Source organism: Balaenoptera physalus (assembly GCF_965194825.1).
Source record: "Balaenoptera physalus genome assembly, chromosome: 4".
Lineage (NCBI taxonomy): Eukaryota > Metazoa > Chordata > Mammalia > Artiodactyla > Balaenopteridae > Balaenoptera > Balaenoptera physalus.
This window is the reverse complement of record NC_138891.1, coordinates 137,855,825-137,880,084: the sequence shown is the minus strand read 5'-3', so window position 1 is coordinate 137,880,084 and position 24,260 is coordinate 137,855,825. Positions and strand designations below refer to the sequence as shown.

The 24,260-nt window shown below is 37.0% G+C and overlaps 1 protein-coding gene across 3 annotated transcripts in view; it reads right to left on the bottom strand.

Annotated features, from left to right (window-relative positions):
- The window catches only part of MORC3 (MORC family CW-type zinc finger 3), a 45,273-nt gene that overhangs the window by 15,586 nt on the left and 5,427 nt on the right, over positions 1–24,260 (bottom strand). For 2 of the 3 annotated variants that reach the window (XM_082458767.1, XM_082458768.1), the window contains exons 2-14: positions 20,986–21,058; positions 19,090–19,222; positions 17,958–18,171; positions 17,274–17,422; positions 15,472–15,619; positions 12,886–13,014; positions 12,552–12,674; positions 9,348–9,445; positions 3,975–4,079; positions 3,229–3,351; positions 3,048–3,122; positions 2,061–2,106; positions 112–278 (exon numbers count right to left, since the gene is read on the bottom strand). In XM_082458767.1, coding sequence (XP_082314893.1) covers positions 112–278; positions 2,061–2,106; positions 3,048–3,122; positions 3,229–3,351; positions 3,975–4,079; positions 9,348–9,445; positions 12,552–12,674; positions 12,886–13,014; positions 15,472–15,619; positions 17,274–17,422; positions 17,958–18,171; positions 19,090–19,222; positions 20,986–21,058 — 1,583 coding nt within the window. The remainder of the gene's footprint in view (positions 1–111; positions 279–2,060; positions 2,107–3,047; positions 3,123–3,228; positions 3,352–3,974; positions 4,080–9,347; positions 9,446–12,551; positions 12,675–12,885; positions 13,015–15,471; positions 15,620–17,273; positions 17,423–17,957; positions 18,172–19,089; positions 19,223–20,985; positions 21,059–24,260) is intronic. The other variant, XM_082458769.1, reaches the window with a different exon arrangement.

Here is a 24,260-nt window from a genome sequence, read left to right as displayed (position 1 = left end):
CACATGCATGTAAACTACACTTTCTTAGAAGTGTATTACTGCATTGAAGTGTCAAGTAAAGGCTGTTTAAGATTCATTCCCCAAATGGAAAAACACATTTTAGCCACTGACCTGTTATTCTCAGGTTCAGACTGGGGTGAACCTCGATGATTATTTATAAGTCTCGCTGCGTAAGTATTTGCCGCTTCTGAAAGATGTCCTCTTGCAACATTTTCCTTAATGGGAGGAAAGCTTTGACTTGACACAGGAGTTGTTGGAAACAAGAGTTCAGCAGGAATCTGTTGAAGGCAAAAAAACTGATCTTAAAGAAATTTTTAAAGTGTGTCATGTTCCAAACACAAGATATTCTTTCCCCTTTCCCCCATCCCAGAAGGCACTGAGAACTATGCTAACCACATGAACTCCTTGTGCTATACCAGACCAGGGAGTGACAAACAACAGGCCAAAGAGTCAAATCCAGCCTGCAAGTGAGCTAGGAATGGTTTTACATTTTTAAAGGCATGAACAAAACAACAAAACAAAGAAAGAACATGACAGAGAGACTGTATATGGTCCACAAAGCCTAAAACATTTACTATCTGGCCTTTTACTGAAAGATTTGCTGACCTCGGACTATATAGAACGTATAGAGATATAATAAAAACTTATTTTTCTAAGAGAAAGAAATTGAGGATAAAGTCACAAAGACACTGCCTTTAAAAACCAAAGTAAGCCCACTATTCTTTTTCTCCCAGTTCTGTTCTCACCCTCAAACCCTCAGCCTTTATACAAGAAAACATTTCAATGTAATGATAAGCACACATACACAACTGCAGCAGACCACAACTTCTGATACAAGAAGTACAAGTGCCTATTTATACACTCAGAAAAAGCTCAACACCATTAAGCATTAAGAAAGATAGGGGGTATGGAAGGACTTTCCTGGTGGCACAGTGGTTAAGACTCCACGCTCCTGATGCAGGGCACCTGGGTTCGATCCCTGGTCAGGGAACCAGATCCCAAATGCATGCTGCAACCAAGAGTTCGCATGCCACAACTAAGGAGCCGGCAAGGCACAACTAAGGAGCACGCCTGCTGCAACTAAGACCTGGCCCAACCAAATAAATGAAATAAAATATATATATTAAAAAAAAGATAGGGGTATAGATTAAGAAATAAAAACTACTATGTATAAAATAGATATGGACTTCCCTGGTAGCACAGTGGTTAAGAATCCGCCTGCCAATGCAGGAGACACAGGTTCAAGCCCTGGCCAGGGAAGATCCCACATGCCGTGGAGCAACTAAGCTTGTGTGCCACAACTACTGAGCCTGAGCTCTAGAGCCCTTGAGCCACAACTACTGAGCCCACGTGCCACAACTACTGAGCACACGTGCTGCAACTACTGAAGCCCACGCACCTAGAGGCCATGCTCTGCAACAAGAGAAGCCACTGCAATGAGAAGGCCGCACACCGCAACGAAGTGTAGCCCCCGCTCACTGCAACCAGAGAAAGCCCGCACACAGCAACGAAGGCCCAACACAGCCATACATACATACATAAATACATAAATAAATAAATAAATGCAACAAGGACGTATTGTACAGCACAGGAAATTATAGCCATTATTTTGTAATAACTTTTATTGGAGTATTATCTTTAAAAATTCTGAATCACTATGTTGTACACCTGAAACTAATATAATATTGTAAATCAACCGTACACTATGGTTGAAGGGTCAACACTATAGCTTTGGTCCAGGTTAGTACTAGCATGTGGCTCCCTGGGTCTTCCTATGAACTTTTCCTTGACTGTCTACCTAACAATAAGATTCTTAAAAGAATATCTGCCTTTCCTCAGAAGATGCCCAACTGAATAATAAAATTGAGAAGTTTGAGTGAAGTTGTGGGTTAGAAGTCAGTACTGGGAAAGAGGGTAAGAAGGGGTACAAGAGAAGAGAAATGTGAACTGAATGAACGAGATTGCTTCAATTTGTTATGTAACTCCTAAGCTTAAAATTGAGTATTAAATTAATCACAACACAATACAAGACACAGCTATAAAATGGAAGGCCTAATTACCCGAGGGATTGCTTCTGGTTGTCTGATCCTGAATTTTTCCTTGTCTCTTAAAAAAAAAAAAAAAAAGAGAGAAAAGAAAAAGAAAAATGTATTTAAATTTACTTCATTATGATTTTTCAATTCTGTTTTCGAATGACATACTTGCCATTTCACTACTAAGTCAATAAGATAGGTACACTGAACTTTGCTTCAATTTTGTTATAATCAGTGGTAAGCCCTCAGGCAGGGAAGTACTTTCCACCTCTTATCTCAGCAACACCCTAATGTCTTCCACTCCTGCTACTGGACTTATCTTTAAGAACAGTGCACTATAAATCAAAACCACCCAGAAGATCTTCATCAACTCAGCCTTCCGTGTGCAGTACATAAGCCTAACGTTCACCATGGTTCACTATCGTTCCCCAGCTTCTCTCTCCCACCTCTATTTTCCATTATCCCCATTCACGTATTTACTGTAGTTAAGCTGAACAAACTATTGCTTCCTACCCAACAAATCCTACCTTTCCTTCAAGGCCTATTACAAAAATGTCCTTCATGAATTTTCCTGATCCATTTCCCCATCCCCAACCAGAAGTAATTTCTCCTTATGCACTTCCTCACAGGACTGGATCATGCCTTTTACGGGAGTCGTCAACTTCAAATTGGTAATACACACATCTCACTTTCCCCGTTAGACTATGAGCTCATAAAGGGCAGTATTCACTTTTGATTCATTGGTGTGTAGTCCAAAAGCACAAAACTATACTGCATATGCAAAGTATCTTGTAGACAGGACAGCAATAAACAGCAGGCATCCACAGTATATCCACAGTATAAACTTTAAAAGCACTTGATGTTATGCACTCCACATCATATCTTTTTTTTTTTGGAGTCAATCTTTTTTGGCTATACTGCTTTATCTTGGAGAAATATCAACTAATGCTGCAGACACACCACTGCTGATGATCTGGGTATTATTTTCCCATCATACATTAATATAACACTCACTTCTTTTTGTAGGTTTTTTCATAAGTGGGATGCACCAAATCTTCATCTTCAGGTTCTTCTGGAACATCACAATTTCTAGTCAGAAAAATCACATGGGAATAACACGTCACCAGCGCCTATTCATACACCTTGAACAGTACTTTCTGCCTTTCCAAAAAGGCTACTACCAACTATATGGTACCTGAACTGTGGGTCAGGGTTATTGGAGCAATACCATTTTTCTGGAAGTTGATCTATCCCATCTGGTAATTTTCGCCACTTTAGACAGGAATCACATTGAACCCATGTCTGATCAGGACGTTTCCTGTAACAAAATAGCAACTAAATATTAGCATGGAAATATGGAACTAAGTACTTCACTAGACTTTCCATATCATTTCTACCACAGAATGCCCCTATTATTTAATTCTGTCCCTGAAAATTCTGGAACATTTGACAGTGAGTTAAGATTTTAAAAACAACAATTTTGGCTACCACTGAAGGTTAAAAGTGACAGACCAATTTAAACAAAGTGACTTAGTCTTGTTTAATAGCATACTATTACATTTTTTCTATAATAAAAACTAAAAAACTTAGAAAATACTACAAATGCCTTGCCCTGAAATTTATGTTAAGTTAGCAACTGCCGTGTCAAATCTAATATACTTATTAGCACAATAAACCATTCAAAGTACAGAAAATAGGCAAGTTGTATTACTGTAATTTATGCAATTTTTATAACTGTATTACATTTTACCCTCTACTATAGCACAGCTCTGAATAACTTAAATGTATATATTCTTTTAGTTTATAAAAGGTTTTCGAGTTATGGGATTTATTTCTTACTATGGATTAGATTCAAAAGTTTATGAACACTGTAAAATCGCCATGCCCTCCAATATCACATCTTGATATTATAGTCACTTATTATTTTTTAAATGTACTTACTGTATATCTTCAACCAGCAAAGTCAGAGGATATTCTGCATTTTTCTTCACTTTCATTTCATTCCAGTAATCATTGAGCTTATCTCCTAGTGCTGTTATTGTAAGCCTTAAAAAAAAAGTAAATTATAAAATCAATTCAAGAAAAAAAAAAAGATGAAGATTAAATCTTTGACAAACAGAGAAAGCATAAACAACCTGGTACTGATCATGTGAACACGGGGGGAGGGGCCTCCAAAAGGCATAGTTAAGAACACTTAAAGTAATGGCAATTTTCTCTAAGGATGTAGATAAGTTTATAGAACAGAGCCAGGATCATCTAGGAATAAGACAGACAATACTAACACTTTGGGTCCTCTGTTGAGGAAAGTGTGTTGCAGACCAGCTACTGGGAGAACCACAGGCTTTCTGAATTTCACCCCAACCAACAAACTTACAAGCTTCAATGCAAACCAGAATGCAGCTGTTTGCTTTATAAAAGTATGCAACCATTACCAGCAAGTATAATTCAAAATAGCTTCTGTCCCACAATTAAGACTTTCACTTTTCCCACAATACGGTGTCAGTAAAAAAGCAAATCAACAGGACCTACTGAGATAAACATGACTATGGCCATAATTGAATAATCATTTGTTAATGAGTTAAGTATCTACTGTGCCAGGAACTGTCTGCACACACAAGATACAGTCAGTGTAACATCTTAAATACAAAACAGACAATGTGATCCCTATCAAATTACCCATGATGTTTTTCACAGAACTAGAACAAATAATCCTAAAATTTATATGGAACCACAAAAGACCCAGAATTGCCAAAGCAATCCTGAAAAAAAAAAGAAAAAAGCTGGAGGCACAACCCTTCTGGACTTCAGAAAATACTACAAGGCTACAGCAATAAAAACAGTGTGCTACTGGCACAAAAACAGACATATAGATCAATGGAACAGAATAGAGAGCCCAGAAATAAACTCACACACCTAGAGTCAATTAATCTTTGACAAAGGAGGCAAGAATATACAATGGAGAAAAGACAGTCTCTTCAGCAAGTGGTGTTGGGAAAGCTGGAAAGTCGCATGTAAATCAATCAAGTTAGAACATTCCCTCATACCACACACAAAAATAAACTCAAAATGGCTTAAAGACTTTAATATAAGACATGACACCATGAGACACCTAGAAGAGAACACAGGCAAAACACTGACATAAATCGTAACAATGTTTTCTTAGGTCAGTCTCTCAAGGCAAGGGAAAAAAAAAAAAGCAAAAATAAACAAATGGGATCTAATCAAACTCACAAGCTTTTGCACAGCAAAGAAAACAAAAAGACAACCTACGGAATGTGGAAAATATTTGCAAAGGATACAACTGCCAAGGGCTTAATTTCCAAAATATACAAACAGCTCATACAACTCCGTAACAAAAAAACAACCCAATCAAAAATTGGGCAGAAGATCTAAATATACATTTTCCCAAAGAAAACATACAGATGGCCAACAGGTACATGAAAAGATACTCATCATCACTAATTATCAGAGAAATGCAAATCAAAAAGACAATGAGGCATCACCTCACGCGGGTCAGAATGGCCACCATCAAAAAGTCTACAAATAATAAATGCTGGAGAGGGTGTGGAGAAAAGCAAACCCTCCTACACTGCTGCTGGGAATGTAAATTGGTGGAAGCACTGTGAAAAACCGTATGGAGGTTCCTTAAAAAACTAAAAATAGAGTTACCATATGATCCAGCAGCACCACTCTTGGGCATATATCTAGAGAAACCTATAATTCATAAAGATAGGGCTTCCCTGGTGGCGCAGTGATTAAGAATCTGCCTGTCAATGCTGGGGACACGGGTTCGAGCCCTGGTCTGGGAAGATCCCACATGCCACGGAGCAACTAAGCCCGTGCACCACAACTACTAAAGCCCGCGCGCCTAGAGCCCGTGCTCCGCGACAAGAGAAGCCACCACAATGAAAAGCCTGCGCACCGCAATGAAGAGTAGCCTCCGCTCGCCGCATCTAGAGAAAGCCCACGCGCAGCAACAAAGACCCAACGCAGCCAAAAAAAAAAATTAATTAAAAAAAAATTTTAAATAAATAAAAATCAAGACTTAAATTCTGTACTGACAGGTTAATATTAGATATATCTATCCCCATTCATTATCTCTATTTTTCCCCACCAGGAAGCCCCACTATCACAACATATAAACATCCAAATAAGAATGTATCATCTCCCCTCCCAAATATGGTTCTCCTTTCATATCACTTTTTCAGTTCTTCCTCGTCTCCTTTTCTTATCACCTTTATTCCTCAATCCATGAGACTGCACCCATTTCTGTTGAAAATATACCTAGGAGTGGAACTGCGGGGTCATAGGGGTGGGCACTGATGTTCAGCTTTACTCAATAGTCTAATAACTTTCAAAGATAATCAACAATTTTCACACCCAACAGCACGTACAGGAGTACCAACTGCCCTACATCTTACCAACATTTGCTATATCTTATTCATTTTAGATAATTTTTCCATCTTGATCTAATATATCAATACTTTTTGCATCTTGTTAAAAAAAACCCACCTAAATTAAAGGTTATGAAACTATTCTTGTTTTCATTTCGTTTTTGCCTTTCTCATTTAGGCTTAAAATCCATCTGGAATTGATTTTTTGCTTCATATAAGAGGGAGAAGTTAACGTTCATTTTGTTCATACAGGTAGTTGAACCATCATTTTTAGAAAGATGATCATTTTCCTACTACACCTTTGTCATAAATCAGCTGACCATATGTATAAAGAGCAGGGATTTGTTTCTGGCTTCTCTATTCTATTTCACTAGACTATTTTTTCATTAATACCACTCTTTCACTACAGCTTTTTAAGTACTGATATTTAGTAGTATGAGTCCTCTTGATTTGTTGTTCTTTGTCTTAACTATCTTTGGTCTTCTGACTTTCCACATAAAGTTTAAATTAAGCTTGTTAACATACACACACACCTGCTGGCATTTTTTTTTAACCTGGAATTGTATTTAATTACTTTGGAGAAAAAAATGACATTTTATAATATTCAGCCTACCAACTCCTGAACCTGGTATACTTATTTATTCAGATTTGAAATTTCACTCCACAATGTTTTATAGTTTTTAGTGTGTTGAGGTCTTTGCATATTTTATTTACTCCAAAGCACTTGCTTTTTTGATGTTATTATGTATAAAATTTTTTTGAATCTCATGGTTGTTGTTTTTTTTTTTTGCTGGTAAACAAACTTCTGAATACTTCTTATCTAGCAACCTTAGACTCTGTATTACATTGCAGATTATTTTGGACTTTCTATATACTTGATACTGTCACCTACAGAAAATTATTTATTCCTTTCCAACCCTTATACTTTCATTTCTTTCTTTTTTGCCTTATTTGTTCTGGTTATTTCCTCAAGAACAATGGTGAATAGCTGATAACCTTATCTTACTCCCACTCTTAAGGGGAAAACTGTCAATAATTCACCATTAGGAACTGCTGTTTTTTTGCTAAATAGTCAGTATTGCTAATATGCCCTTTCTATTAATGGTTTTGTAAGAGTTCCCTTTTTTCCTACATCACAAATTGATATTGTGGTTTCTCAAGTGCTTTTTCTGCACCTATGAAAATAACCATGAGATTTTTCTTTAACATCAATGGGATGAATTACATTGAATTTTGAATAGTAAAAACCACGCGTGCCATCTTGGAATATAATCCACTTGGTTTTAACGTATTATTCGTTTTACAAGTCACTAAATGGTATCTGCTGTTTAATTAAGATTTTTATATCTTAATCATGAAAGAGTGACATAAATTTTCTTTCTTGTAATGCATTCGTGAGTTCACTACTAGTTATGTGGTGTCTTAAAACCTTTAATGATTGTGTAAGCTGGCGCCGCCATATCCTTAAATGTTTGAAAGTATGTGGGAAATTTTTAATTTGATTCAGTTTGAAAAGGAAGGTGTCCATATCATCTAAAATGGTCTAAAATTGTTCATGCTACCCCTCTATGTTTTTCTGTCTGTAGATCTGTAGTAATGTCCTCCTTTTCCTTTCTGATATTGATGATAATTTTTTTCCTTAGTCTTGCCAGATGCTTATAGACTGTTAATCTTACCAAAGAACAAACTTTGGGCTTTTGATTGTGTCAATTATCAACTTATTGTCTTCCAGTTCCAAACAGGGGTTTTTTTGGTTCAGTTTTGTGATAATGGAGCTTGATCCTGTAAACACTCATCCTTTGCCAGCCTGAGGAATGTTACACTGGGTTAACGGGGCAATGAACCTACCAGGTGAGAACAGCAAGACACATGGCCTTCAGGTCTGGTGCTCCATTATTATTTGGCTGGAGCCCATGGCCTCCCAAAGGAGCTCCAGCTGTGCTTTCAGGCCACGCTCTTCCCTCCAGCAGCAGGAACCAGTTCCCGCATATACTCACACCCTTGGGCAAAGACAGGTCTCCTCTACAGAACAGCTCCAGCCGAAGCCCACCCACATCCCCTGGCAACAGCAGGCCATGTCTGCAGACCCAGACTGGCCAGGCCTTCTGGCAAGCTTTTTGCCATGGCAGGTAGCCTGTTGCTGTGTTTGTTATGACCTCTACAAAGAGATCTGAATCTCCGACATCAGGGACCGGGGACCCTCCCCTACTTCCTTTACTGTCTACTCTTTTTCAACCTAGAGGTAACGGCTGCTGTTTTGCATCAGCGAGTTCTGGACATCTGCTGTCCTCTTTTACCCTTTGAGTGATCACCTTCTACTCCCTGTACTTTCCCTGTTCAGGTAACAGCGGTAGCTTCTGTCTCAGGACTATACTCTGAGTATTTATTGACTTTCTCTATCGTGTGTTTCCTAATTTGCTGATTTTGCTCTTTATCATTTCCCTCCTTCCACTTTGTTTTTATATGAAGTTTGCATTCTTCTTCATAATATACGCTCATTAGGACAACTGTTTGTGCTTCCTAAATTTACAAGTAAAATTGATAGTCATACTTATTTTATGGCTTCTGATCACTCTTAAAAGATATGAGCATTTCTGTCTCAAGTACATAGGACTAAGTTATCTTAAAGTTCCCATCCAAGATCAACGTTTCTGGATTTTATATTACACAAAAAAATGTTACCAAGAAAGCGGGAACTTCCTCTCTTTAGCACAAATCTCAAAAATACTTCATCAGTAAAGACAGAGGAGAATATATTTCTATTTGTGACGGAGTAGAATACAATCCCCAGGGATGAGAAAATGATTACATGCGTTTTCTACGCAAGCTTCCCACAAAACAGAAAGAAATCCAGCTTAGAAAAAGTTATGAAAGTATTTCCAAAATAAATTGTAAGAAGTCATTTAAATAGGTAACATACCTGTATTCGTTAGTATAATCGAAATCTTGTTTATTATGAGTCGGCTTTAGGAAATAACAGTCTATAATCCCCACTACTCCAACACCCATGTTGTTTGCCTGAAAAATAAAACTGGCATTTTAAACATGAAACATGATGCTCCAAACAATTATCCCTTCACCAAGATTTAAGATCTGTATGAAACATTTTCCTATATTTTATCTCATGATTCTCATGACATTTAGATTGAAAAACAGTGTCTGGTAGGTAATTTACCTTTCTGGGAGCTAACTCCTAAATATGTAACAACAGCTTTCCTCCAAAACCACTTCCACTGTTATCAAGTATTCATGTAGACAAGTATTATCATTCCCGATTTTACACTAGGGAAAAAAGAGCCCCTCTACTGGGATGCAATTTCTTAGCTACTAAAAACCACAACTAACTCCTTCCTGTATCCATAGTGCCTAGCAAAGGCTTTGGCACATAATATTCCGTAAGTTTGTTAGATAAAAATTAAAGACATTTATCCAAAGTTACACATTCAGTTAATTGTGATGAAGTAAAAACTTTAATTCAACTGACCTAGGTTTTTTTTTAAACCTGCTAGCTAAAACACTGAACTCAAAGTATCTGAGTCATTTTCTGATTATCTACATGTGATTAACACATGTACTTTGTTCATGACTATAGCTGAGTCTAAGTATAAAGAGAAAAAGTGAAATATTGACTTATGAGAATTTTCATAGATACAACTATAGACAAAACCATGAAAACCTAATCATAATGCTACTCCACTAAAAACCATCAGTGGTTCCTCATTTCGTACAACTTGTAAACCACAGAACCCTTCCATTTTAGTTCTTTTTCACCTCCTTTCTGGCCTCATCTTCCTCTCTCCCATTCCCCACTTACCACCTGGTCCAGGCATAATAACTCCCTTAATGATGCCATCCTCTCAGAAGCCTCTTTCTTTTCCTTTGCAGACATTCCTTTCTCTGTCTAGAAAGCTCTTGCCAGACTTTCCAAAACAGTAGATCAACTCAGTCTCATCTCAATCACCACTTTCTCCAAGAAGCCCTTTCTGCTGCTCCAAGGATATACCACATTCCCCTCATCAGAAAGAGCTCTGGGGCTTCCCTGGTGGCACAGTGGTTGAGAATCTGCCTGCTAATGCAGAGGACACAGGTTCAAGCCCTGGTCTGGGAAGATCCCACATGCCACGGAGCAACTAGGCCCGTGAGCCACAACTACTGAGCCCGCGTGTCTGGAGCCTGTGCTCCGCAATGGGAGAGGCCGCAATAGTGAGAGGCCCGCGCACCGCGATGAAGAGTGGCCCCCGCTCGCCGCAACTAGAGAAAGCCCTCGCACAGAAACGAAGACCCAACACAGCCAAAAATAAATAAATAAATTAATTAATTAATTTAAAAAGAAAAAAAAAAGAGTGAGCTCTGGGGGCATGTGCTGTACCTTTTCATCTTTTTATGCTGAGCATCTAGCATGGAAAATCATACCAAGTGTTTAATAAATGTTTACTGAATCCAAATACTACGACCAGTCCAACTTCTGGTAAAGAAAAACATTAAAAGTTGGCTGTAGGGCTTCTCTGGTGGCACAGTGGTTAGGAATCCACCTGCCAATGCAGCAGGGGACACAGGTTCGATCCCTGGTCCGGGAAGATCCCCCATGCCGTGGAGCAACTAAGCCCGTGTGCCACGACTACTGAGCCTGTGCGCCTAGAGCCCATGCTCTGCAACGAGAAGCCACCGCAATGGGAAGCTCGCGCACAGCAACGAAGACCCAATGCAGCCAAAAATAAAATACATTTATTAAAAAAAAAAAAAAAAAGTTGGCTGTAAAAGCTTATTTTTTACAAGGTTAAACTTAACTAGAAATTATATATAATGCAAATTTAACTGGGTTGGAAAAATGGATTATGTACCTTAAGTCAAAACACTTGAGAAATAAGGCCTATTACCAAAAATACATTTCCAATTACCAGTGAAATTCAGAACTTTATAATTATACAGTATTTCTGGCAAAAATTACTATTCCAATTATAAATAAAACTTAGCATTTTAAATAAAAGTTATTGATACCTTGTATCATGGTTGTCATATTTCTGGATTTATTTTTCTAATTGAAATCAGTGGTTATAAAGAAGAGCCCAACAAAGTTCATTTACTTTTTTAAAAATTGAAATATAGTTGATTTACAATATTATATTAGTTTCAGGTGTATGACACAGTGATTCAATATTTTTATATACTCCATTTAAAATTATAAGATATTGGCTATATTCCCTGTGCTGTACAATATATCCTTGTAGCTCATTTATTTTATACATAGTAGTTTGTACCTCTTAATCCCCTACCCCTATCTCCACCTGCCACCCTGCCCCCACTGGTAACCACCAGTTTGTTCTCCATGTCTGTGAGTCTGTTTCTGTTTTGTTACATTCATTCACTTTTTATTTTTTTGATTCCACATATAAGTGGTAACATACAGTACTTGTCTTTTCCTGACATATTATACTTCATTAAGCATACTATGTTCCAGGTCCATCCATGTTGTTGCAGAGAATTTAGAATGAAATAAAATGAACAGAAAATGAACATCACAGAATTGGAAAACAAAATATGCCTGGACTTAAAACCTTTAACAAAGCTGAATTTCAGAATTTATCACAAATTCTTAACACCCACCACACACACCAAAAAAATTTTCTGTGAAAACAGGTAAAGGATAAACAGATCAACATAGTGGGCAATGTTCACCATCCTAAATTGAATTCTACAACAATGGAAGTGGTTTAGGAGGAAAACTCTGATATATTCAGGAACTAACTCCAGAAAAGTAAATCACCTATCAGATACTATTTTTTAGGCTACTGAGTCAACAACTAATTAAAACCAATCAATTTTATTCTAGCATGAAAAAAATCAAGGATCCTTTTCCAAGTGTAGAGAAAATATCTGCACCTGTGCCTGAAGTCTAAAGCGAGTTACTTATTAGCCCCAATTCCCTCACCTGTAAAACAGAGATAAAATGTTCTGTCCTCAAATTAATATAAAAGTGTTCTAAGGTCAAGTGCCATACCAATGTTATTAAAAACATTGACATTTAAAAGTCATTAGGCAAAAAGCACATTATTTCACATCTGACCCGATAACATGTTATCCTAACTTTTATAAAAGATACAGACATTTTCAGATATAAACTTACCCTTAACTGACATCCAACTTTTTCATAAGCTTTGATGAGTCTATTTCTGTGATACATCATTATCCCATAATGATCTTTATTTCTGCAGTTGAATCCAAAAGTAATTCTCACAGTTTTATTAGTCTTAAATGTTAAGGAAAATTCTGAACACACCACCTCACTCCCTTTAAACCACCCTTCCTATTTCATTATTTATTGAGTCCAAAGGTGCAAAAAAGGGCAAAAGTTGGAGAGGATTAGACTCTATCAGGATAAAAGGAGAAAGGGGGAAGGGAAATACACCTGACTGATACCTATCTATATACAGCATCATAACAAGCAAAATAAAGGATACTAAAAATTTGGGTCGATAAATATCACGTTCAATGTAGGCAAGACTCTTCGAAACTAGCTGTGTCTTCACTTTCTGTCCACGCAAGATGATCTGCATTCGTGGCTTTAGATATAATATACTGCAGTAAGCCTGCAAAGACACACAATTATCTGTCCTTTCCAAATAATTATCTATGGATTTGTTCAACATTACTTACGCATGTATTTAAAAAGAAAGCTACTGCCTTGCTTTGATAAAAGATGTATTAACTCTTCAATAAAATACTATAGACTATAAAGGTGTATTAGTTAATATCTGAACACTTTTTATTAAAAACAAGCTCAATATACTGTAGCCAGTAAAAATGACTTACAGAAAACAATCTACTGACCTACATAGATGTTGATATGTTAAGTGAAAAAAGTTAAAAAAACAGCATGTATAGTATCATTTCATTTTAAAAAAATGTTTATGTGTACAAAAAGGACTATTTTCTGACTCTCCTGTCAAAACTATATATTGCTATTATAATTTTAAAAGCATCAATAAATTTTATTTGGGCAAAAATAAGCAAAATCTAATATAAACAAAAGGGACTATTATAAGCTTGAAAAGGAAAAAAATCATAAATAATGCACTAACATTTAAGCAGAGTAGACAAACAGCACTTTTTCCATATGAAGCTGTAAATATCAGCAGTCATCTAAATGTGTTTTCAAGTCTTTTTTTTTTTTCTTTCTTTTTTTTTTTCGCCACGCTGAGGCTTGCGGGATCTTAGTTCCCTGACCAGGGATTGAACACGGGCCATGGCAGTGGAAGTGCCTAGTCCTAATCACTGGACCACCAGGGAATTCCCTAAACGTGTTTTCAATTCTTAATACGTGGAAGTTTAGATACCTTAGAATTGTGACCAAACTTTACATCCTAAAACATGTTAAAATATGATCTCCTGTGCCTTCCTCCAAGCTATCAGAAATCTCTGCGGGAAATGAATTGAACAATTCAAGAAGGATATATGAAAAGTTCAACACAAACTAAAATTTGACCATTTCTCTTATTTTTTTTTCCTGACTCCTGATTTCAAAATTAGTGGTGTTTTGCCCGTTTATAAAATTCATTAATGATATTTTAAAACATTTTTTTCATGGTACACTAACATTATACCATCTGCTCTGGCTACCTCTGGATATTCTTGAGTTAAGATTTTCTTAACAACTAGGACATACTTCACTAACACACTGGGGTATATCAAGGAATAGTAATAGCTGCCATTGTAATTGCTAGAATCTCAGAAAAAATTACATAGTATACTTGTAAACGTCAAATGAATCCTTAGCTTGCGGTTATGAAATAATTTTAGCACAAAAAAAGGGAAAAGGGGAATTCCCTGGTGGTCCAGTGGTTAGGACCACTCTCCCTGGTCGGGGAACTAAGATCCCACATGCTGCAGTGCAGCCAAGAAAAACAAAAAGGAGAAAAAAAAGGGAAAAGTTAGTATTATATGTCTTATCATAGTGACTAAGAAACTTAATATTCTTTGTTTTAATTTATTTATTTATTTTGGCTGCGTTGGGTCTTTGTTCCTGCGTGGGCTTTCGCCGGTTGCAGTGAGCGGGGGCTACTCTTTGTCGCGGTGCGCCAGCTTCTCATTGTGGTGGCTTCTCTTGTTGCGGAGCACGGGCTCTAGACGTGCAGGCTCAGTAGCTGTGGCATGCGGGCTCTAGAGCGCAGGCTCAGTAGTTGTGGCGCATGTTCTTAGTTGCTCCGCGGCATGTGGGATCTTCCCGGACCAGGGCTCGAACCCGTGTCCCCTGCATTGGCAGGCAGATTCTTAACCACTGCGCCACCAGGGAAGCCCAAAACTTAATATTCTTATTATATCAACACTGTTATATTGAGATATTAATTCCTTCAATCTTAAAAACATTCTCATCTCTAAGGTCAAATCTCAAAGATATTTATCACAAAATTATATTAACGTGCATTATGTATAGGCTATACATAATTTATTGCTTTAGGGTATCAATAATGTGTGTGTGTGTTCTAGAGAATATTTTAAATTTTAAAAGACACACTCTGAATCTGGCGTTTTGATTGAATCAATCAATATGGCCATCACATAAGGATTCATTTGACGTTTACAAGTATACTATGTAATTTTTTCTGAGATTCTAGCAATTACAATGGCAGCTATTACTATTCCTTGATATACCCCAGTGTGTTAGTGAAGTATGTCCTAGTTGTTAAGAAAATCTTAACTCAAGAATATCCAGAGGTAACCAGAGCAGATGGTATAATGTTAGTGTACCATGAAAAAAAGTTTTAAAATATCATTAATGAATTTTGCAAACTGATTCTAGTATTCCCAATTCAAATAATTAACCACACAGTGAAAGAACTTTTCCAAGCACTGTTAAGACCTGATGATTTCGCAATTAAAAAACTTTTCTAAGCAAATAAAACAAGCAGTGTGCACAAGACAAATTTAATAAATTGGTTCATGTCTGAGATACTTAGAGATTTCTGGCAGCATTTATAATACAAGTGGTTAACAATTTCCATTATTTGATGATTTTCTCATTCCCACAAAGAGAGCTGAATACATACCCTCAGAGAATAGTCACTCTCAGGGGCAATTTGGTCCATCCTTTCTTGCTTCTTGTATCCTTTCTTCCCTGCTGTCTCATCTAAATCTTCTGGAATTCTGATGTCATATTTATCCTTATCAAAATCAAACTCTGTTGCACTTTTGTAGCTGCAAAAATAATTTTTTTAAAAGAGCTAAATTTTAACTTCACCGTAAGATAAGCAAGCAAATAACTTTTAGTTAGCAAAACAAAACACAAACATGTGGTGGGAGTTAAGGTCAGAGGAGTTGGAGGGAGGGAGGGAGAAAGGAAATCCAGAAGGTACAGAAAAGAACTGTATTCATTCACACATTGCCATTGGGAATGTCAAATGATAGAGCCACATTCTGATAGTTTCTTAAAAAAATAAACATGCAACTACCATATGATTCAGCAATTACACTGCTGGGCATTTATCCCACAAAATGATGACCATACTCCCACAAAAACCTCTATGCACATATTTTATAGCAGGGGTCTCCAGCCCCCGGGCCTGTTAGGAACCCGGCCGCACAGCAGGAGGTGTAAAGCTTCACCTGCTGCTCCCCATCACTGCATTACTGCCTGAACCCCACCCCTCGACCCTGTGAAAAAACTGTCTTCCATGAAACCGGACCCTGATGACAAAAAGGTTGGGAACCCGTTTTATAGCTCTATTTGTAATAACTGAAACTTGTAAACAACCAGATGGGTAAACACACTGTGGTCCATCCATATAATGCAATTACCACTCAGCAAAAGGAAGCAAACGGACACACACAAGAACCTGGATGAATCTTCAAAAAATTATGCTGAATGAAAAAAGCTAATCCCAAAAGGTTTCACATGGTATGATTCCAGTTACAGAATATTCTTGAAATGACAAAGTTATAGAAATGGAGAACATGTTAGAGGTTGCCAGGGATTAAGGAAGGAGTGGGTGTGGATATAAAAGGGATCCTTGAGTTGATGAAATTGTCCTGTACCTTGACTGTATCAATGTCAGTATCAACAGTACTATTGTACTGTAGTGTTCCAAGATGTTATCATTGAGAGAAACTGGGTAAAGGGTACATGAGATTTCTTACAACTACATATGAATCTACAATTATCTCAAATTAAAAGTTAAGGAAAAAATGGTGGTGGGGATGGGAGGGGCAGGGAAGAAAGTAAGAAAAAGAAAATAAAAGAAAAAGGGAATACAGGTGGTCAGAAAAACACAAGAATTAAAGGATTTTAGTATTATCACTATTTGTGCTTTATTCCTATGGTTCAACAGATCTTAGATCTCTCAATATCACACATTTACCCTAAATTTTAAAACTTTATTTGCAAAGGATTTTATCCTCACAAAGATTTAGCAACACAGAAGTCTCACTTATATTATTTTTCTCAACAGATGCTAAATTGTGCTTAGCTTTATGTAATTAACCAAACAGACAAAGATTTCTCTAACTTACTCTAGTTGGAACTTGTTGGCTGGGCTTTTCGTTTCATTTCTTTTTTTTTTTTTTTTTTTTGAGAAGAGGGATGGTATAACCAAGAGCGAAAATAGAGTGCTATGGAGACAGAATGGCAGGGCTAGGACATTTATTTTTAGTGATATGAAATTATCTCAAATTGAAGCCAAAGTAGCCTCAATAAAATACCCTTGGAAAAGGTAAATCATTAACTATGCCATAACATGAGGACCTTCCAATATATTTGCACTCTGTGTAACAAAGCATGAATGTAATGAAATTATTCCCGCACATGCACTTTACTTCCCAAATGGTGAACAACTAGCTGAGGTCTACCGTTTACCTTCTGAGATTCCAAATGATGATCCTCGTGCCCTTCTTACCGATGATAGCTTTAAGTTCTGCCAGTAATTTCTGTTCCGTAGAAAACAGAGAATGTTCCAGAATTGCAGCAAGACTCGCTTTTGATTCTGTTAAATTAATTATCTGTTGTATATCCTAAGTTAAAGACTTAGACCAACGATGTATTTTTCACAATTACGATATGGAAACCAACTCAAACTAACTGAAAAACCATTTCCTAAATTATTTTCTAAATTTTAAAATGATAGTGTGATTTCAAATGAACACCAAGAAGGATAAGTATGCAGAAGTTTATTATTATTCCTACTTTAATTATTTCCAATATTTGAATGTTTATACAGAAGACATTTTCCTAAGGATATCTTGCTTTTCATGGTTTTTGGTGAAAATTTCAAGCTAGATCATAAGCTTATCAGACCACAAAAAGACTAAAATAAAGAAGCTTAACATAAAATGCAATCGCCTTATGCTAAGGATTTCCATGACACAATTCCAACAGAGAACACAAAGGGACAAACATTTAGCCCAGATGTAGAGTAGAGGCAGTGGATAGGAACAAGAGCTAGAATGAACAAGAGCTAAACAAGAATCTGGAGGAGGGCAGAAGGATGGAATGGTTCAGATTATTTCCTCATAGTTTCAACTTCAAAATCAAAAGGATATGGTCTTTGTTGAATGCCACTATTGGGACAACAACATGTTCTGCTTTTATGACTTCCAAGTAGGTCTGAGACAAGAAGCCCACGCTCATGCTTTCTTCATTTTTGGTAAAAACCATTGCATCTTTACCCAAACGCATAGAACCCGACTTGAAGCCATTCCCATACAATCCAACTGGGACGTGACCATTCATGGTGACTTTGTCACTGAAGCCAAAGCTAAAAAGAAAAAAAAATTTAATAAGTATGTATAATCTTCATTTATTTTAATTCAAAAACTGTAATACCAAGTAAAGTGCCTAAGTGTGAATGTTAGCCTCATCCTTCCTTGCTATATAATCTTGGGCAAATTACTTTTAATCTGTATTGATGTGTTTCCCTATCTCTGAAACAAAGGAAACCAAATCCACATTATAGGGATGTAAAGATTACACATACTAAAACAGGAGCTCATTGCCTGGCACATCCTAGCTAAATGGCTGAATTATAATTTAGGCTCCAGGGACCTTGAGATTTCACCCCATGAAATCTCTTCCTCTAAGTGTGAATGATTCTCTTGTTCTCAGCAAGCCTGTCGTACTGTGATTATTGATCGGGTGAACCTGCCTTTTTTATCAGTGTAAGGAGTATTTGAGAGACAGTAGAAAGGCCTCTGAGGCAAATCCTCCCTCTACCTCATACCTGTACTATGTATCTTAGCTTCTATTTCAGGCACATTTGGCTTCATCCTGACATCCTATTCTGTGACCCTAGAGCCCAAGCCCTTACAACTATGCTACTTCCTCATCCTCTGTGTCACTTTAAAATTACCAGTCCCCATTCCCCAAAGTGGTAAGTTTTATTGGAAACAGTAGCTAAAACTATTTCCACTAAAGCACAAACAACTGATGTCAATGTGCTACAACTCTAAAGGAATGGTGGAATTCTAGGTAAGTCAGACATGGGGAGCGGGTGATGAGAATGGCAGGGACTGCTTAATAATCTAACAGCAGTAGAAAATGACGGACGACTTAAGAGAATAGAGCACACTGTGGGTATAGCATTTCATGTTTAAAACTACAGGCTCTAAGTATGACACATGAAACACCTGAACCAGGTAAAAGCAATGATTTTAAGGAGTGTGACACTTTTACATACCTCAGCATTTTATGTAATTTGTCTGAAGTCATACCATTCCCATTATCAGTAAATGTCAGGCATATATGGTCATTTATCACTGTTTTGTCAATCCATATCTGTTTAGCATTCACATCAGGATCGTAAGCATTATCTGAGAAATGAAAGTTTTGCGAAATTTTGATTTTGCATTTTAAAGAAGAGCAATTAGTTCAGAACAACACTTTAACAAGCAACAAAATATATTTTAAGGAAAATTTAAAAGCTGAAATGTTTTGGAACTCCTAAGATTTGACCATTTGAAATTAAACTGTACTATGCTATATATTGTTCATTGACTATTACAGAATTAACTCTATCTAAAGCCCTCCATTTGTTATATAGAGAGCAGAGACTGGTACCCACTACACTGAAAAGGTGTAAAGCCAGAAGAATCACTGCACTGAAGAGATGATCAAGACAGGAAAGTCTTCTGCCCAAAGAACTAGCCTAGCTATCACAAGGGAAACTGAGAGCTGCGTGTCAACAGCACTGCAAGTTAACATGGAAGGTCCACAACAGTTACTGAATAAATGAGAAAGCAGTATGCTAACCTATACACACAGATGAAGGTTTACTTCTACACAGTTCTTCAAATTGTAGCCCTTTTCAATCTAACAGAAGTTTCTGGTGGCTGGTACATTCTTCTCATCTCTGTACACCTCACCGTTTAACACCCTTGCCTAGCATACTTGTTTCTCTCAGAATAGGTAAGTAAGAGGAATATATCAAAGAAAAATGAAAAAATTTTCAACAGTAGTAATAATAAAATCAACTTGTGAAAAAAAAAAAAATCAACTTGTGAACTATCTAACATCTATCAGAATATCCCTAACTGACCAAAAATACCTTTGAGGTATATTTTGAAGTCTTCATTATAATATAAATAATGGTTCTCAAACTATCCTTCCGTAAGCCTTCAATTAAAATCAAATAATCTTTTTCATCAACCACCTTAGCTTTATAAAAAAACTTAAAAATTCGAAACACCACAAAGAGCACCATGACTTTCAGTTGCCCTAACCCAAAGCTAGAGAAGCACTATGTATGAACAACCCCAGGCTATGTAGCTCCTCCGGGTTGCCATGAAAAAGAATGACCGTGAATAGTTGCAAAGTTATCTCATTTGCACTTCAGAGTCTACATCGGAACAGCACATGTTAGCTGAGAGACTCTGGAAAATCTAACTTCACCAAAGAAAAGAAGGGTTCTCAAATTTTCTTTCTTTTCTTTTCCTTGCACATCCAACATAGGACTCTTTCTTGATAATGAATCTAAAGTATATCTAAGAATTCCCAAGAATTCATGTGCATTAATTTTACCAAGAAATAAAAAACATGACCCATAATGCAAATCTGAACACAACCTTGCCTCTTTTCTCATGTTCATTAAAACACTTTTAAATATAATCCTATACCTTGATCATTCTATCTATTGGAAAAACCAAGAATTTATTATCACAAATCTAACATAATATAATCCTCCTAGTTACTAACACCAGAAAAATGAATCCACTGCTATAAATATTTTCCGACTATTAAAAAAAAAACCGTAATTCTCACTTTTTGGCAATAGACGTATTTCTTTTATAATGGACTAAAAATATTTTCAACATAAATGCTTTAGGAACCTTGCAAATTAAAGTACTTTGATAGTAATATAGGGAAATACTCTGACAATTGTATAGGGAAGGCTGAGCAGTGATTAATTTGACATCAGTTTGAATAGTTGTTATGCTAGGTAACCTTTACCAATGTTATTGTTGAGGTACATTTTGGTTTTTTTTAAAAGCACATCTGCATACTATTTTTCAATAAAAAGCTTTTTAGAACTTCAATTGCAAGCAACAGATTATATACGAAACACCAATTTACTTACCTATTAATTCAGCAACCGCACTAAATGGCCAAGTGTGACTAGTAGAATTTGTATGTAAAAACTTCGGGCAAAGCTGAAATAAACCAATGATTCACGTAAATTAATTAAGGTCTTACTTTTGAGAACAGACGCCAAAATAATTTTCTGTCCCAGTATTAAGAGAGACCAAGCAAGAATGACTTAGCTGCTTGTGTCAGGATATACCTGGAAGACATAACCCGGAAAATGAGATTCCTGGAAGATAAGGCTGTAAATCAACTAAATAGTTTCTCATCAAGTTGTGCGCAAAACCCTTGCCTCCTTGTGTAGACCACTCCAGAGCCATATCATAAAGCGCCCAATCCCAAAGCTATCCACCCTACCAAGACCTACCTCAAAATTACCATGAGATAAAACTAAGACTTTGTCAAATGGGTGTTTTCTCCTTTAGTGCATTAAGCTTAATAAACTTAGCTTTGCTTATTAATCAACAGGCTTTTCTCATGGTCTCTCCAAGTTCATTATATCAACAGTTGAACTTGCAGCACTGGAGCAGTATACATCTATAAAGCCTTCAAACAATGTCAAATAACAGTTCAAATGCAACAAACCTTCCTGACCTCCAGAGATTTTATGTCTGATTCATGGTAATACAGTATGGAAGGGTATGTTAATCAACCTCATGCTATAGGGAACTCTCTCAATTCCTGAATAGTGCAGATATCAAATGCCTAAAAATGTACAAATGGTTTAAAAAGGCTGAGGCTTGGAAATTTCAATATGCAGAGTATTTCCATGAAATGAGGACTTTTTTGTGTTCATTTTGAACAGATTATCTCATATTTAAGGGGGGAAAAAAGAGGCACTTTAAGTGTTTCATGTGAAGAGCCCTAGAAATATGATTAGATTATAAACCCAACCAGCTGCATTTACAGTGTTCAGCTGCTGCCACAGGTGTCAGAAAGAGGTCTACTTTTCCTCTCTCCACCCTCGATTTTAGACAATCCCCAAGCATTTGTTTACTATCAGGTTAAAGTACACATGTGAGAAATGGTATTCTGTAGAGGAGTGGTCTTCAAACTGGACCATATGTAATTCAGACCTTCTATGGCATACTTTCTATAGCATACATCCACGTAATAATGGAGTATAAGGAATTCCCCAACTTCCTAAAACAAGAGTTTTTATAAAGAAAATCAATTTCCAGGCCTTCATCTTCTACAAGAAACCTTTTGTCAAATTAGTCTACCTGAGTCCTGTCCCAGGCCCTCCCCTTGCACAATCATCAGTCCTCCATTTATAAAAGAATACATAGTGTACTCCTCACCCATTCTAAATCTTACTATGGGGCATGGCTTTGGGGTGTAAAGCCTCTGGCTACCAAAGGAGAAAACGATTAATCAACACCAGAAACCCTTGGAATAGTTTCTGTCTTTGCTCTCTATTTTATGAATTTGTTAGGTGTGAAGTCTGGAGTTAGAAATTGGGTATTTTGGCCCACATTGTAATACTTTGATTTTAGATGTACGGCAGACTGTGGGCAGACTGTCAACTTACTTTCAATGACTTCATCCTATATACCAACTCCAGACTGACATGGTACACATTGTTCCTGAGTAAGAGTCCCGGGGGAACAAAGCAAAGAAGGCATCAGTAAGAAAAGATGAATGCTAAACAGTGGCTTTTTGGGTATTTAAACAAAAGCATTATTTTCAACTACTCTTAATTCTCATCTCTAGAACATGTCATCAGCTGGAAAGAAAAACACCCTTCAACAGCCAACACACACACACACACACACACACACACACGTCATGGACTGTGGAGTATCTTTAACTAGATGTGTGATCCTGGGTAAGCAACTTAACCCTCTGTGCCTCAACTTTTATCATCTGTGAAAATGAGGATGATAATAATATCAGCTTACCAAGACATTAAGAGAATTAAAAAACTTAATATTTGTAAATGCTTAGAAGAACACCTGGGACATAATAAGCATTATAAATGTATGTTTTTTTAAAAAAGTAAGTATACCTCTAAAGGCACAACCGAGCTCATATATAAATAAAGAAAATCCTCATGGGCCTCAAGTAAAGAAGGAATTAAAAACTAAAATAAAATTTGAAAATGGGGATTAGAGTGGGGTGCTTAACTGGAATACAAAGGTTTCGATTTTAATGGTGACTCAGGGATAGGAGACATGGCAGAAGAGAAGCACACACTTGAAGTAACTGCCCCCTCTTACCTCCTCAGTAAAAAAGGGGGTGGGGGGAATATGCCCAATGGGAAGCTTTCTGTTTTGGTCTGGACTCTAGGTTAAAAAAAAAAAAAAAGTGTAACATGAAATTCTGTAAAGAGGCATGCCTTCACTTGGGTTAAGCATTTCAATTTATATAACCTGCAGAACCACTGTGGAGACACAGCCTCAACCAGACTGCATAGGATTCTCCCAGAGACATTATTTGGGGAATATTTGAGTACACAATCTAAAATAACATTTAAGGAAACAATCCACCAGGAGAAAATATTAGCAGACAAGACACAGTAGTATTAGACATCGCCCCCCCAACACTAGGTAAAAGAAATATCAGCCTATAAAACAGGAATACCCTGAAATAACTAGACATTTAAAAAGTAATCCTCCCCTCCAAAAAACACACAAAAATGAGACACAATGAAGACCACACAGATATTTTAAAGAATCAACAGAGGGACTTCGGACTTCCCTGGTGGCACAGCGGTTAAGAATCCGCCTGCCAATGCAGGGGACACGGGTTCGAGCCCTGGTCCGGGAAGATCCCACATGCCACGGAGCAACTAAGCCCGTGCGCCACAACTACTGAGCCCACGAGCCACAACTACTGAAGCCCACACGCCCAGAGCCCGTGCTCCACAACAAGAGAAGCCACCGCAATGAGAAGCCGATGCACAGCAACGAAGAGTGGCCCCTGCTCACCACAACCAGAGAAAGCCCGCATGCAGCAACGAAGACCCAATGCAGCCAAAAATAAATAAATAAAAAATATATATATAAAAAAAAAAATCAATAGAACTTTTAGAGTCAACAAATAGTCACAAATTTTAAAAAATCATTTAAATATAAGATGGAAGCCTGAACACATGGACAGTGTTTACCTCTGCTGCCTCCCGAAGCCACTCTATAACGAAGGGAAAAAAGGGGCATAAACCCAGATGAACAAAAAGAATCAAAGAAGTGATTACTAATAGCAAACAAAATAGTCAGTAGTTTGCAAACTGGAAAGCACAGACTAATGACAACTGATTTAATAGCCTGG